At 46.3% G+C, this 16,202-nt stretch overlaps 2 protein-coding genes across 2 annotated transcripts; one reads left to right on the top strand and one right to left on the bottom strand.

The window, feature by feature from the left end:
- Positions 1–9,518, top strand: LOC121343774 (protein 4.2-like). The gene is made up of 13 exons (XM_041419246.1): positions 1–145; positions 1,617–1,802; positions 2,483–2,713; positions 3,300–3,418; positions 4,107–4,229; positions 4,595–4,769; positions 5,053–5,191; positions 5,576–5,679; positions 5,996–6,238; positions 7,052–7,369; positions 7,834–7,994; positions 8,234–8,367; positions 9,266–9,518. Exons 1-13 carry the CDS (start codon positions 136–138, stop codon positions 9,414–9,416), a joined length of 2,094 nt encoding a protein of 697 aa, XP_041275180.1. The 5' UTR covers positions 1–135; the 3' UTR covers positions 9,417–9,518.
- A 435-nt stretch (positions 9,519–9,953) lies between these two features.
- Positions 9,954–16,087, bottom strand: CCNDBP1 (cyclin D1 binding protein 1). Its single transcript, XM_041419247.1, has 11 exons — positions 15,997–16,087; positions 15,852–15,911; positions 15,111–15,190; positions 14,465–14,546; positions 13,892–13,988; positions 13,570–13,643; positions 13,196–13,272; positions 12,318–12,571; positions 11,872–11,932; positions 10,706–10,752; positions 9,954–10,345 (listed from the first exon to the last, which is right to left on the bottom strand). The coding sequence occupies exons 1-11, from the start codon at positions 16,061–16,063 to the stop codon at positions 10,237–10,239; spliced, it is 1,008 nt and encodes a 335-aa protein (XP_041275181.1). The 5' UTR covers positions 16,064–16,087; the 3' UTR covers positions 9,954–10,236.
- Positions 16,088–16,202: the final 115 nt, after the last annotated feature.

Genomic DNA, 16,202 nt, shown 5'->3' on the forward strand with positions numbered 1-16,202 from the left:
CCAGGTCCCACCCTGTACAAAGCAATCAAGCAAACAACTTTGCAAGAGAACAGTTTTTAAGACAGCTGGAGGAAAGAGCCACTGCCCACCAGAGCAAGCAGAAGCTGAATATTTTCATGGTACCTGGAACCAGCCATGGGCCAAGGTAAGCAAAAATCATTTTTGTTAGTTCCAAGCATTTGCCAGCTGTGTGTCAGGAAGAGACAACTGCTCTTGCTTCAAGACAGTGTTCATAAGGCTTGTGGAAGAGCTGAGCTTGCAGGGCAGGAGCCAAGTGCTCTAAAGGCTTAGGGAGCTCAGTTTGCATGGCAGACTGCACAGAAAGACACAGCAACCAAAAGCTGGTATTGGTGCCTGAGAGGAGTCTGAGAAGCAGCAAGAAGCAGCTAAGGCAGACAGGTGAGAGTTTGGAAGCAAAGGTAAGTGAATCCTTAGCACAGGGAATGAAGGGGTGGGAGGAAGTCAGGAGACTACACAACTGAAACAGAGAGATGACCCAAGTGTTTGAGCCCCTGGAGCAGGGAAACAAGGCTCCAGGCAACCTTGAAGAAAGTGACAGTAAGATCCATGAAAACTCATATGATGGAGAGGGAGCCATACTCCACATCACTCAGTATACTACAAGACAGAGCAGACATCTTCACCACTGAGAACAAAGCAGATGAGGTCAGAGCTGGCTCCTGAACTGGTGCAGGGCTTTGAACTGGGACAGCCATGATGGGATTTGAAAGCTGGACGAGAATCATTCACTGAAAACATCACATGGAAAAAATTTATATGAGGAAAAGAGAAACAAAGCACAGAATCCAGTAAGAGTCCCCAGCAAACACAGAAGGGACAACCACAATGGGAGAAGTACCAATGCAGAGGAGAAGACAGGATGAGACATCAGGAGAGAGCAGAGCAGTGAAATCTGCAAGGACAGCAGTTATGGCTTTAGCACAGGAGCAATCAATTTAGATAGCAGAAAAATGCTCTATGGATTTTAATTTTTTATCTGCAGAGGGAGAAGCATGGGTCAGCAAGGGGAGGTAGGTGATAGCATGTGTCACATAAGGGGCAGCAGTTACAACACACAGGGCCAAGGATCTGAGTGATGAGCTACAAGCCAAAGAGGTAAACAAGGTCAAGATGATCCCAAGGCTGAGATAAAACAGGGAGTAACTGGGTGCTTGAAATTGTGACAATTTTTTTCTGTCTTCTGGTGTGGGAGAGAAGCACATATGATTGTATAAAGCCTGTGTGGGAGACAGGAGGAAAGGAGGAGGATCTTTTCTGTCTCCTGCATCTCTGGGTATGGCATTGCCAACTGATGTGGTACAAAGTAGGAAAACTGGTTTTTGACCCAGCTGTGCATTTGAACCAGCAGTGAAGTTTGCACCAGTGCACTTAGGGATGTCAGGTGTAAGCAAAGGCAGCTCAACAGTCACTCAACACCAGAACAACAAGCTCAGAGTGAAGGACCCATTACTAGATAGAAAGTCTCAAAGGCAGGAGGAGAATGTCTGAGTGGAGAAACACCTAATCAGCTGTTTGTGTGTCCCAGAATGTGGCTCAGGGCCCGACTGCAGCCAGCTCACAGCCCCAAACTCGTTCTCTATCTTCACACACTACAGGTCTGAGCATCCAAAAATGCGATTTCATGATCCCAGAGAACAACAAAAGCCACCACACAGAAGAAATCAGCACTAAAAGGCTCATAGTGAGGCGAGGACAGCCATTCACCATCAGTGTGAGCTTCTCAGCTCCAATACACAACTACCTGAAGCAGATGAAGAGGACCTTCCTCATCGTGCAGACAGGTAATGCCATTACAAACCTACCAGAGCTCTGCTCCTCCACCCACCTGAAGAACAGAGCTGGGGGCAAAAGCCATCTCCAGAGCTGGGCGGGGGTGCCAAAGTTAGATGTGAGGCCAGTGAACTGTTTATGTAAGGCAAAGTAGAGTCTCCAGCTGCTGCAGGGTCACAACCAGATCCCTTCCAGAAGAGACACTGCAGCACAATAACCAACACAGCGTCACTATTCCATGATTACAAAATACTCATGAGATCCCTTCTGGCTTTTGGGGTAGGGATGTTCAAAACCAGCTGGCCTGTCACAGGTTTTTCTGTTAGAATGTTTTCTAGTGAGACCCCTGAGAAGGGCAGCAGTTTTCAGCCCCAGCTTGTTTTACCATATTGTGAGCACTGGGCTGTGACTTCTGTTACAAGACACTAAACTCCACAGGAACAGCAGGGCTGCACCATTCTTCTCATTCCTGATTTCTACAAATCTATGGAAAGCACATCTCCCTTTCCAGCATGGAGACCTGAGTGCAGTACTGACCTTAGCAATGTTCAGTGGGCATTAAGCTGCTAAAGGGCCATGGCCTCTCACAGGGTGAGCTATGGCTCCAGAGATGGACAAGGTCCCTGCAGTCAGCACAGGTGTGGAATAAACAATGTTTGGAATAAACACAACCAGATTTCTTTGTCTGCAGGACCACATTCTTCCAAAGCAGATGAAATCCAGGCTGAATTTCCCATCTCCAGCCTGGGAGACCAGAAGCAGTGGAGTGCAGCAGTGGAGGAACAGGACCCAAACTTCTGGACCCTGTGTGTGAACACACCTGCCAATGCCCCCATTGGCCAGTACACTCTGCTTTTACGTGCCTCCAAATCCCCTCAGCTCCTGGGCAACTTCACCCTCCTCTTTAATCCCTGGTGCCGAGGTAGGTGGTCAGAAACAGAAAACCAGGCTGGATCAGTCATTTCACAAAAAAAACTTTGGAGCTGTGGCGCTGCCTCCATGGAGGGAGGCTGGGGCTGACTCACCCAGTGCTCCTTCCACTCCTGCCCTGCTCCTCACAGCACCTCAGGAGAGAGGTAGGCTCATAAAGCCCAAAGTGCCTCAGCACTTTTGCCTCTTTGCTGCAGTACTCCACTGCAAGCGCCCTGTCCTTCTGCTGAGGGAAAAATGTTTGATTAATTGTGTCCTATAACAGAGATTTTAGGATGAGTCAAGATTGTAACAGGTCTGGTTAAGGCCACTGTATCTTTCTTAGTATTAGAACTTATCAGCCAGGAGAGCAGAAGAGCTAGCCAGTGCAACAGCCTGGGTCCAGAGGAACTTTTTGGACAAGGAAATGGCGATGACAATTAAATTCTTCTTTCTGTCTGATTTACAGTTTGTGGTATTTTTCAGGGCAGAATGCCAGGGACTGCCAAAGCACAGTGGAATCTGCTGATGCATGAGAGATGCAAGTGCATCTGAGACCAGCAATGCTTTCTCCCTGATGCTTTTTTCCTCTAATCTAGATGATGAGGTGTTCTTGGCTAATGAGGCACAGCGGCAGGAGTACATCTTAAACCAAGATGGCATCATCTACCAGGGGACTGAAAATGCAATCCTAGCCCAACCCTGGGACTTCAGTCAGGTAAGCAAGAGGTCCAATATGTCTGTGCTCTCTTCCAACCACCAGCAGAGGAAAGGTGCATAAATCTGGTGTGCACAGGATGCTCTGATGAAAGAGTTCTATTCACCTCCATGTTCTCTGCACCCACTACCTCCTGTGCAGGAGAACAGGGACCTGTGTATGAAGTCCTATAAACCAGCACACGTAATTTTAGCTTCCTTCTCAGGCAGTCCTCTATAAAGGAATACATTGATCTGTATCTGAGCTTTGTGTGCCTTCCTTTCATCAACAGGTATAAAAGTATTTAACAGAGCTCAGTAATACTGTCTCTATGTAACAGGTAAAGTGAGGACAAGAAGATCTTTCTGTTTGTCTAAGGCCATCTGACATAGCCAGTGATTATTTCACTTTCGTGCCAGCAGATCATAACAGTGCCTCTGTGCCAACCTAGAGAGTGCTCCAGAAAACCATCAATTTCCCTCACTCAGGGGACACAGTATCATGCTGACACATTTCCCACCTTCAGTAAAGTTGGAGTCTGTCCTCAGCTCCCCCTGCAAGTCTCTGCCTGAGCCCTCCTTCACAGCCCCCTTACCTAAAACTATCAGCAGAAAGGGAGGAACAATCTGCACAGTCACAAACCCTTGTAGGGACTCAGGAGAACAAAAGTTCATGGAGAATTTCCTGAAGTGATGTCTTCTTGTTTCAGTTTGAGGAGGATATGGTTGACATCTGCTTCATCCTGCTGGCTCTGGGGGAGCACTTCCAAAGAGAAAAGGATCCTGCCCAGCGCAAAAACCCCGTCCACGTCTGCAGAGCAGTTGCTGCCATGGTAAGGAGGGCAGAGAGCAGCCCTGACCCGAGCAGGGGGCACCTTCTCACCCCCAGGTCAGGCCAAACCGCTGACCAAAGAGGAAGCCAGTTCCAAACAACACCTGCTGCCCATCTCCAGCCTGTCCTGATACTCCCTCAGCTGACAAGTAGTGCTGCAGGAGGTTCTTAGCAGTGAAAATGCACTTACTGAATAAATCTCAGAGGAGACTGCTGCCCCTGTTCTGCTCAGCCATGACTTTCATGCTTTGCACAAAACAAGTCCTCTTGGTTTCATCTGCTTTGAGAGCAGCTTCCACAAACAGGATCAGGTGGACCTACCAAAGACAATTCCTTAATGCATCTTTCTCTCTTCCTTCTCCACAGCTGAACTGCAGTGAGTTTAGCAGCCTGACAGAATATGAGCCTGGGCAACACTATAATGGGACAGCCCCTTCCACGTGGCTGGGAAGCAGCCCCATCCTCCAGCAATGGATTGCATCAAAATTCCAGCCCGTGCGCTACGGGAGGTGCTGGGTGTTTGCTGCAGTCCTGTGTTCAGGTACAGTGCTGCTACTGCCTTTAATCTTCAGGTGAGAGGCAGATCTTTAGTTTCATCAACACTCAGCATCACTGCCTTTGAGATAAGAGTATCAGTACATCCATTCACTGAATGCTCATGTGAAATCCTATTTCCTGAGGGAGGAATGCCTCTTGCAAAGTCCAAACAGCAGACCTGGTGCCATTCTTAACAGGCCTAGCACCAGAAGAGGCTCTACATCCATCAGCAGAGACACTCTTAGGGCAGGATGCACAACTGATTCACAGCTCTCTCTTCTGCACAGTTCTGAGGTGCCTGGGAATTCCTACCAGGGTGGTCACTGGCTTTACGTGGGCTCACAACACCAAGAGCAGCCTGAGTGTGGATGAGTATTATGATGAAGATGGGACACTGCTGACACAGGACAAGAGTGCTCGTGTCTGGTAAGAACACATTGCAGGGCCCAAGCAAGAATTTGAGATGATACTTGGATGTGGGAAATGAAACACAGGGGAAAGGAGAGAGGTAAAACAGCTGCAAGGAGGTGACAGGAGACAGCTCAGCTGAGATCCTGTCTACAAGACTTGTTCTTGATAAACTGCTGCAATCCAAACTCGAGAGTGCCCTATTTCTAGAGCCCACAAAGGAAGAATGATGGCCCAGTCCAGCTGCAGAAACTCCGCTTGTTTCTCCACACACAACTCTGCTCTTCTCAATATGAACTGAACTCTTTCAAGGGAGCATTAACTGGCTGTGGTTTGGCAAAATCTTTACTGTACTTCAGGGCTCAGTCCTTCGATATAAGCTCATGCTGTTGCCTCCTGCAGGACCTTCCACGTTTGGAATGAATGCTGGATGGCTCGTTCAGACTTGCCACCAGAGTACAGTGGGTGGCAGGCACTGGATGCCACCTGCCAGGAAAAAAGCAAAGGTAAGATATCAGAGATGGGCTTGAGCAAAAGCAGGGGGAAAGTGAAGCAGGGGCAAATAAAGCTATTCAATGTTCCTCCTTTGCCATCTTCCAGTGGAAGGATGCAAAAAGACAGGAACTCACTCATCCTGTTGACTTTAGGCACAAAACTATCATTTATCTGTTTGGTTTGTGCAGCTCATGCAGCTCTAAGAGCTCTATCACTGCTTCCTAAGGGCCTCCTAAAGTGAATATTTCACCAGTATAGGTCTAAACTAGGGGATGGGTTTAGTTGGGAAAGCATCTGATTCTTAACTGGACAACATTTTCTCTTCAGGTCTATCCTTCTGTGGGCCAGCCCCTGTTCATGCCATCAAGGAAGGGGACACACAAGTTGATTATGATGTCTGCTACTTCTTTGCTGCCATCAATGCCAAGTGTCATGTCTGGATACACAAAGCAGATGACACCCTCAAGCCAGCTTTTGGTGGCACAAAATACACCGGTAACAACATCAGCACCAAGAGCGTTGGCAGTGAGCGCTGTGAGGACATCACACAAAACTACAAATATCCTGAAGGTATGGGGCAGGCATGGGGCTGAGCACATTCCTCGGCACTGTTACAAGTCAGGAGTGAAAGACTGGAGCAGAGCCAAATTAGAGCACCAGGGTCATCCACTTCTCACTACTTTCCCTTCTTCAGTGGCACTAGAACACCTAATTCTCCTTGTCTATAGAGCCAAAGCAGAGATCATCACCCAAACTTCACCCTGCTTAATGGCATTAAGGTCTGTGGAGGACCAGGTGTTTTTAACCAAGCACTTTCATGTCTGGAATACCTTTTCTGATTTCTGTTATCTCTACACTCTGTACATCCACCTCTGTAATATAAATATGGATAGATATATTTCAGATTCCAGCTTTCTGAAAAGGACTGTTGTTCTCTCAGATACTGCCTAAATCTCTTCCTCAACAAGTAGCTCCCCTTCAGAATCTGAGTGCTGTTTCCCTGGCTCAACCATAACACCCCATCTTAACCTGTGGCTTCTTGTCTCCATGGCTGCAGGAGACAACTGCAACTACTCTACACATGAAAGCATGGAACTGTGCCTTAGCTACAGCCACAAAAAAGCAGCTGCCTCCTCTACTGAGATGTTAGCACCAAGGTGTTTTAAAAACTATGACATCTATTCTCAAGTAGAATCTGTCAGCCACATCCAGTGAATATCCTGACAGCTAAAGCTGTCAAACCAGAAGCACAAAGGATGCTTCTGTGCTCTTAGAAACAGTTATCTATAGTACTACCAGGAGAAATAAATGCCATTCTTCTGCTGCTTCTCACTAGTAATCAGGAAAGAGTATCTAAGTATGTGCTTCCTTCTTTTTGTGAAGGTTCTCTCCAGGAAAAAAAAGCACTTGACAAAGCCTGCAGAAATATGAAGGAACTTGAGACAACCAGCAGCAGCAGCACACAGTTTATCTTCATTCCTACTGCTCTGGAAGAGCCAGTGAACCTTTTCATCCACTTCCAGTCAAGTAGTTCTTTGCAACTGGGACAAGATATTACTCTATCCATTGAAGTGTTTAACCACAGTGATAGAGAAAAGGCTACTCATCTGGTAGTTGGGATCCAGGCTCTGCATTATAATGGTGTGCCCATTGCCCAACTTTGGAAGGAAGAGTTTCATTTTAACCTCCCCAGCAATTCAGGTAAGGACTCTCCTGGATGCATGGCTAGAAAAGTCCTCTAGCGCTCTCATTTCAGAAAAATTCTCCTAGCCCTACCTTTATAAAAGTTTGGCTGAATAGTTGATTCTAGGTGACTTCCCAGAGAGATTGTGCAATCTCCCTAATTGGAGATATTCCAGAACTGACTGGACACAATCCTGTTTCCTGGGATGACCCTGCTTGGGCAGGGAGGTTGGACCAGATGACCCACTATTGTCCATTCCAACTTCACACATCGTGTGAAATAAAACACTTTGGCAACACCACCTTAGAGATTTTCAGTCTGCAAATCCACCTGAGGTCACTTAAGCATTTAAATGCTGCAGGTTTTAGTACAAAAATTGAGTACAATTTTGGGCACTGAACACTCCAAGGTGTCATGCAGGGAAAGACCAGACTGCATCAGACTCAGACTCATCACCTGTTATTTCACCACTCTGTTCCAGTCAATAACCTGCAGGTCTCTGTGCCTTACACATGGTTTGGAAAAGAGCTGGGAGAGAACCACCTGCTCAGGCTGACTGCTGTGCTGAGAGATGAGGACTCCTCCTACATGTACCTGGCACAGGAAGAAATCAGCCTTTGTGATTGCCCTCTCACCATTGAGGTAAGATTGGGCTGTCATTCTGCCACTGTAGTAGGGAGAAAACAGCTTTCATAGTCATAAGCAGCAAAACAATTCTTCTGGGTTCAGGGGCTCTCTGAGAAACCAAAGCAGAAGAAATTAAACCGAACTTTGCCTCTTCTGGCAAATGGCACCTCAGGCACCAAAAAATCACACCTCTCCCTTTAATCATAGAAGAACATATCTTCTCTTAGTTTCAGCTCATTTGCTTCTTTCAACAGTTCCCAGAAAACATGGCCCAGTATGAGCCAAGCACAGCAAAGATCAGCCTCCAGAACCCCCTCATGGAAGCCCTGGAGCAGTGTGTGATAGCAGTGGCAGGGCGAGGGCTCATTTACAGACAAAGGAATTACAGGTAAGTGCAAAGGGATGACCCAAGAACAGCACATGGAAAAAGACAGAATACAAGCAAAAGAAACCCTTGCACAGGAAAGGCTGTCCCCAAAAATAACCAGGCAACACATGGCAGGAAGGTGTCACTACAGCATGAAAGCCCCGAGGATCCCATCCTTTATTTACAGATAATACAGATGATTTTCACACTGGAAAGGAGAAAAGCCAGCTGAGAGAACTTTCAACAGATGTGCAATACCTAAGTTGAAGCCAATATGGCATCTATGAAAGCTTCAACATCAAAGGCATAGACAGCAAAAGGAAAACCTCCTGCCAACAAAAATGATAACAGAGAAATGCCCCAAGAATTAATCAGAAACACACATGAAATAAGACAAAGTTAGAGGTCACTGAAATGAGCTATGAAATTTAGAAACTATTTGCTGTTGAGAAATCAATTATTTTCTAGTGAGCAACTTGAACATCCTTAAGTGGAATAAAACTGTACTGTTTATGACATCTTCCCATCCATTACCCACTGTAAACAATAAAGACAGTGGTGTCTTCCCCTTCTCTACTGAAGAACCAGGCAAATGTGATGTAGCCAAGAGCCACCAAGGGGCATGCTCCTCTTCACATGACAAACACCCCACATTGGTCTCAAGAAGCTGCATTAGGACAAAGTCCCCTTAGATGTCTCCATGGAGGGTTTCAACTCTCCTGTCCTATCTCCCTCCCAAACTACTGTTAGATGACAATTTTACTATAGTTGTTTTGAGTAAGTGCCAGCTTTCTCCTATTTCTTTTTTTTTCTTTCCTTTTTGGCACCACATTCCTGTCCAGCTAATGCATATCCCAGACACAGGAAACTAAAACCACAGAGAGGGGTGATTCCTGTATAATCCCTTCTCTCCTTTCAGGTTGGGCTCTGTGCAAGCTAAAAGCACTCAAGAGCTGCAAATCCCATTCACCCCTACCCAAGCAGGGCCCAGAAGACTCACTGCACGTCTCAGCTGCCTCCAGCTGCAGAACCTGAAGAGCTACAGAACTGCCAACATTGCAGCTGCCTGAGGCCCAGCTCAGAACAGGTCCTTACAAAAGGGTGGCCGTGAGCTGTGCCCTGGTCATGGGCAAGCACAGATGTTAACAGTTTAATAAAAGCTGTATTTAAAACCATGTCTGATTTTGATTATTTGCACAAACTCAACTCTCACTCATCTGCCACTATGTCTACTCTCTGCAGTTTTAGAAGCTGAACCTCACTGTGACAATGATGGGCTGAATGCTGAAGCCCTACCTGTGACAAAGTCAAGGGTATCCAGGAACTTTAAAGTGATGATAGATGCAGCATGTCTCTAGGGATATATATATACAGGAGGATATCTCCCCCTATAGATCCTTGGCATTAGTAAGGTAGTAAACAATATTTTCTGCTGCTTTCTGAGGAAATAAAAAAGAGAAAGCTCATTCACTGCTCTCTAAAGTTAGACACGAAATAGCAGCAGTGCAGCACATTTTATAATTATTCACTGGGTTGCTTGCAAAAGAAGCAAGACCCTTTCATTCTGTATATATCCTCTGCCCTCTGAAGACAGATAAAACAACTAATGTAAATCTAGCAATATTTTATTTTTCTCTGAACCCCACAGTCGTTGTAATGTCTGAAGAATGGGGCATGTTAAGAAGCAGCACTGCATCATCCCAAGAATCCAAGCAAAATGACACTTTCTGCAATGGCAAAGGGCAACTTCCTGGAGAAGTTCTTCCAAATAGCAGTGAAGTTCTCTCCTACATTGTTCTTATCATTTTCCAAACAGCTGAAGAACAGCAAAGTTCACTGGAAATTCAGATGCCAGAGCCAGTGGCAGCAACACACGTAGGCACAGAGGAGTTAAAGTTGACCCTGTGTGAAGTTCTTGACTTTGTTCATGTTGTGATCTACTGCACCAGTTAGAAACTGCACCCAGCCTTCCTCTGATGGTGGACATACATGGCTTGTCCTGCAAAAGTGGAGGAAATTCATTAGGGAAGCCTCCTGGTGTGTTATGCATCCAGGCAAGACAGGGGTATTGTAAAGCTCTGATTAACCAGCAGTAAAACAGGGATGCTCTAGCCCCAGAGGGCTTTGAGCTAGGAAGAGCCCACACTCATGTCTGCATTCCCAAACCCAAAACAAGGGAACCACTATCATCCCTAGCATCTTTTTCTTACTCCCATCCCTTTGTGATTAGATAACATCATCACTGCTCTGAAATGCCAGCATCTACTGTCTAGAAATGAGTCATCTTTGACACGAGGCAGAAAGGTATCAACCTTCAAAGCAGGGAACACACGCTTATAAAACTGCAGCTCATACTCACTTTGCAATCTCTAAGACTTTCTTTAATACTGAGGCCAATTTAGCAGCCTGGAAAGAAACAAAAAAGAAATAAGGTGAGCCAAATGAGAGGAAAAGGAGGGTCTGAACAGTACCAGAAAACAAAGAGGACTATAGGGATGCACAAAAGCCAAGAATAAATAAAAGTGTCATGGATCCAGATGCAGAATGGAGTCACCTATGACTACCATGCTAGAAGTGCCTCCCAACCTACTCCCAGCTGTGAAGGTAAAAAAAAACCTGTCTCTTTTTTAAAGCATATATTAAAATGCCTTTTTTTTTTTTTTAAAAAAAAAAAAAAAAGCCTTTTAGAAATTAGTAACTGATATTAAAGTACAAAGTTGCAAGTGAGTGGTTTTAACTCAATTTGATACTAAATAATTCTTTTTTATTCAAAAAAAATAAGCCACTGGCCAAAGGCATAAAACTAGGGTTAAGAATAAAAGAAATCCCAGATATGAGGAGATTTGTACTTGATTTATGATGCAAGGGATGTTTCAAAGCTCAATCAGGTTGACAGTGCAATTTGATCCTAAATAATTCTTTTTTTATTCCAAAAAAAAAATCAAGCCACTGGCCAAAGGCATGAAACCAGGGTTAAGAATAAAAGAAATCCCAGATATGAGGAGATTTGTACTTGATTTATGATGCAAGGGATGTTTCAAAGCTCAATCAGGTTGACAGAGTGTTGCCCAGTCAAGTTCTGAGTGTTGCCAAAGATGCAGACTCCACTGCTTCTCCAAGCAGCTTGTTTCAGTGCTTAAATACACTCACTGCAAGAGTTTTTTGTTTCATAGATAGCTTTATTTCAGCAAGACTGCATTACCCAAGGAAGGAGGTATATCTGCAGTACCTATGCAGCCTTAGACATCACTTTCCTGAGATTCTATCACTGGAAATCTCTATGAATTATAGTCAGAGCTGAAGTGTTAAGTACCCTGAAGAGGTACAGATGTAGAATGCATGTCCACCTGAAGGAAGTTAAGTGTGCAAGAACAAAGGGCACTCTTCATCCCTAAGAAATTATTACTGAGGCAGTTACTGGCACCCATCTCTCCCTGAAATCACATAACCCCTCCAATCTGACTTCCTCCTATTCCCTGTGCTCAGATGCTCAGACACTGAGGTATCAGTACTGCAGATACTCACATTAAGTCGCACAGCCAACGGGTTCACAGGTGGGTACATGCTCAGTGCCAGCTCATCAACACTGGAACAGAAAAGAGGGGAGCAAGGAAGGAATGTTCTGGTAGCACAACTCACAGACCCTGGTCAAAGCCTGCATCCATCCTGAATGCAGGTCAGGAACAACAGAGAGATGTCAGCTGTACCTATGGGATGCTTCCCACTGCCTTCTCAGTCACCTGTGTGTCCCTCTCACGTGGAGTGAGATGTGGTCACAGCTCCATCCCCTATGCTTCTCTCCTGACCTACACAACCCTTAACAGCTTAACAGCCTTCCCACCACATCTGTATCCAACACCTGCTCACAGCTCCAGTATCATAAAGGTTGTTCCTAACTCCTCACTCAAAACCTCCAGGAAAGACCAGGACTGTTCTAGAGGGAAAAGCAGCATGGGGAGAACCCTGCTTACCTTGGGCTGATCTCATTAGCAATGTCTGCCAGGTCATCCAGCTGTGCAATGTGCTCTGGAGAATCAGCTTTGCCATGGGCCTTCACTGCAGCCAAGACCTTCTTCAGGCAAGCTTTAGAAGCCTTCATCAATCCCATGCAGGAGCTGAGCAGCTGCCGGTCAGCCTCTGACCAGTATGTGTCTCTGTTGCCCCGAAAGCCCAGCTCTTCATCTTCCATGATGTCCCCATAGGGGTCCTGCCCTTCCACCAGTGCCTGAGAACACAGAGGCACTGAAAACCCAGAGCCTAACATCAATTCCAGTAATACCCAGGAGCAAAGGGAAAGCACAATCTAGACATCATATAAATAATTAACAGAGAACTCTCAGTTGGTTAATGCTAAAATGACTGGATTAAGAAAAACCATCACTCTAACAGTGCAAACAGCAAGAACCTGGTGAATTCTTACATGATCCTAAATTGCCTCCCCCATCCCCAATTAAGGACATGGCTTTACAAAAATCTTACACAAAGTAAGCCAGGCTTGAGAATAAAATCTCATTAAAATCCATGCAAAAACCAATAATCTATGTCATGTTGGAGCAAATTTATATTAAAGCCTGTATGTAAAATAATTTCTGTGTTCCATCACTGAACCACCGTAGAGGGTGGCTGGGCACTGGAACAGGCTCCCTGGAGAAGAGGTCACAGCCTCAAGCCTGCCAGAGTTCAAGGAGCATTTGGACAACTCTCAGGCACAGGGTGGAATTGTTTGGGTTGTCCTGTGCAGGACAAGGAGCTGGACTTGATGCTCCTTGTGTATCCCTTCCAATTCAGAATATTCTGAGTCTATGAATCCACCACTGCAAGTTCTTCTAAGGCTTAGGGGTTTCCTTACATGTTCCATCTCCTCCACAGCATCCTTGACCACACCTAGAGATGAAGCCAGAGCCGACACAACTGCTGCCTGGTTATCTGCAAAAGCAAAAGGATGAAAACTGTGGCACCCCACTGTTTCAAATCAGTTTGCAACAACCTCCATCTAGGCTTGCAATCAATGTAGGATCAAACTTCTTGCAGAGTTCAGAGCTGCACTGTTGTCAGGCAAAGAATCTGACCTGACTTCCAAGCTTATAAATTTCAAAACCAGTCAAGATTTTGAGTTATTCTCCATTCAGTCTTCATTGTACCAGCTGGAACACCCTTGCAAAAGCTTTTGCTATTCAAAGACAGTACATCCTAGAGCTGTTGCTCTGCATTTACAACGCTCACCTCGTGGCAGGTTAGACACTTGCTCACAGGCCTCCCACACACCTCCAGTTGATATCAGCTGTTCCTGAGACAAGCTAAAAGAAAACAAAACAAAATCCTCAAGGTTAGAGTCAACAACAGCACTGTGCTAGACTGTGGTTTAGTTTTCTGCACTAAAGATGATAAACACCAGCAAAAATTCTGCTGCAAAGATGTCACCAACCAGCTTGTCACTAGGATGCCATGTCTGTGTAAAGCCCTTGCTGCCTCCTACCAAGTATACTTTAACTTCTTCTTGCCTTTTTTCCCAAAATCACAGAACCATGCAATTGAAAATTACAACCTCTCCACTGGGGCATTGAGAATTGTGTCTGTGAGTTGGATCATCCCTTCCACCACTTCAGTGGTAGCATCTCGGACCATCTTCCGAAGGGTAGTACCTGGGTGAGACAGAGAAAGAGCAGGAAAGTTGGCACAAAGTCAGCACTGACAGAAAGCAAGTGCTGAAGATGAACACACACACTGCTCTGTTTGTGTGGATACACTGTACAAATGAAGTTGTGTATTTTGAAGAAAGGAAAATGCTTCCCAGTTCCAAAAGAACTCCGGACAAGGATTTCAAAACTTCATACATGTCAATGCTCAGTCAACTACACAACTTCCTACATCATCACTCTCCCACAAATGGAAAACTGCAGCAGCAGACAGACAAGTACCTCACTCATAAACACATTCAAAGTCTACAGAACAGCTGATAATGGGATACCATGCTAATGAAAATTTGCTGATACCAGACCTCATTAGGCTCTGAAATGTGCATTTACTACATCACTGAAACACTGGGTTTCTCTACATAGTGGTGGTAAAAGACCCACCATGCTATACAGTGGTGACTGCCTTGCTGTCACTAGCTCACCTTGGCCCTTGGGTAGCCAGTAGTACACCGTGGCAACTGCAAGAATGGCATTTTGGACATCCTCACTCAGCTTCCGGCAATTCTGAAAATGGAGAGGCAAAAGGGTCACCCATGAGTAACACACAGCTGCACCACATTTAGAAATCCTCACAAGCAATCACTGGCTTTCAGACTGCTCTGAGTAAACAAATACAGCACAAGAAGGCACCATAAGCAAGCTGCATGCATCTTAACCTGCCTTGTGATATAGTAACAAAACACTCCCTGGTGTGATGGTCATGCACCAGAGAGGAAAAAGTAACTTAGATCATTATTCTGAACTGAAGGTCTTTTTTTTTTCTCTCCTCTGAACACCTGTATGATAAACTTCTCACAACTGATAGCAAAAATATTGCATATTCTTTTAAACCTAAGGTCTGTATCCTCCAATAATCTGATTCTATCAGCAACGAGCAGTAGCTGTGAAAGAATATAAGAACACTTTAATTTAGCATATCTCCCTACGTTACAAAAATTAGTTCTCAGGGCAGTTCTTGGATTATGCTAATACACTCTGCAGTACACAGCCCATTTAGTCCAACGAACCAAGAAATTCCTGAAGCTTGCACACACACTGCAATTTCAGTCTGTCACGGCTTTCTCTCACCTCTGCAGAAGGTAGTGGAGGCCTTGAGAATGCCAGACTCAGCTTTGTAGCCTCCTGTGATGTTACTTGGAATGTCTGACCTTAAAAAAAAAATCCAACAGGAGCAAAAGAAGAGAAAGTAACTCAGGTACAAGATAAAAGAACAGAGCAGCTTGATGAGCAGTAGCTCTGATTCTACTACGGGCTTACTATTACACCCAAGCCATACAAACATATAAACTAAACCCCACTACAAAGAAAAATTCCCTGCTGCATTTGTGCCATGCATGTCGCTTGTGTCCTGTGTCTGCCTTTTCTCACCTGGCTGCAGCGATAGCCAGAACCTCAGCCTGCATCCCGGTTCATGACCTGCTCACCAGGATGTGCCAGGAGGCTTTAACAGAGACCTTTATAAATCTTTTATGAACGGTTCAATACCGGCCTTTGCTTTGCCACACCTTGGAGTGTCTGGTGACCAGAGTTAGGGCGGTCAGGCACCGGAATAGGATGGCCTGGGCGGTGCTGGAGTCACTAACCCTGGGCATGTTTAGGAGGCTGGATCTGGCACTGACGTGGTTTAGGATTTGCAGACGTAGCGCTGGGTTAACGGCTAGACTTGATGATCTTAAAGATCTCTCTCTTCCAGCCCTGCCGATTCCGTGACTCCCTGAGGGGAGGGCACGCCCCACAGCTGAGACCCGCGGAGATAGCAGCCCTGCCCCGGCCGCCCCGAATCCCGGCCCGGCCGCTCCCCGCCCGTACCTAGCGCGTCCCAGAAGCGCGGCAGCTCGAACGGCTCTCGGCCCTCGCTCGGCTCTCCCTCTGCAACGGCACAGACACAGCTCAGCCCGCGGGGAGCCGGCCCGGCTCGGCCCGACCCCCGCCCGCCCCCGGCCCCGGCCCGCACCTCGCAGCCGCGCCAGCACCGCCCGCAGCGCCCCGCGCACGTCCCGCAGCGGCTCCCGCGCCTCCATGGCTGCGGGGGGGCCCCGGAGCCCCCCCCGTTCCCCCGCCCCACAGACAACCTCATAGAGACAGCCCCACAGAGACAGCCCCGCCCCACTAAGACAGCCCCGCCCCGCCGAGACAACCCCACAGGGACAGCCCCACTGA

The sequence above is a fragment of the Onychostruthus taczanowskii genome, unplaced genomic scaffold (genome assembly GCF_017590055.1).
Source record: "Onychostruthus taczanowskii isolate IOZ18803 unplaced genomic scaffold, ASM1759005v1 scaffold60, whole genome shotgun sequence".
NCBI lineage: Eukaryota > Metazoa > Chordata > Aves > Passeriformes > Passeridae > Onychostruthus > Onychostruthus taczanowskii.

Excerpts from the sequence above, each read along its gene's own strand:
- LOC121343774 (XM_041419246.1), top strand. Across the intron at positions 1,803-2,482 it reads CTTCCTCATCGTGCAGACAG|GACCACATTCTTCCAAAGCA; the intron begins GTAATGCCATTA and ends CTTTGTCTGCAG. Across the intron at positions 7,995-8,233 it reads ATTGCCCTCTCACCATTGAG|TTCCCAGAAAACATGGCCCA; the intron begins GTAAGATTGGGC and ends TTCTTTCAACAG.
- CCNDBP1 (XM_041419247.1), bottom strand. The coding sequence starts at position 16,063 with ATGGAGGCGCGGGAGCCGCTGCGGGACGTGCGCGGGGCGCTGCGGGCG. Across the intron at positions 13,989-14,464 it reads CTGGCTACCCAAGGGCCAAG|GTACTACCCTTCGGAAGATG; the intron begins GTGAGCTAGTGA and ends TGTCTCACCCAG. Across the intron at positions 12,572-13,195 it reads CTGTGGAGGAGATGGAACAT|GCACTGGTGGAAGGGCAGGA; the intron begins GTAAGGAAACCC and ends CTGTGTTCTCAG.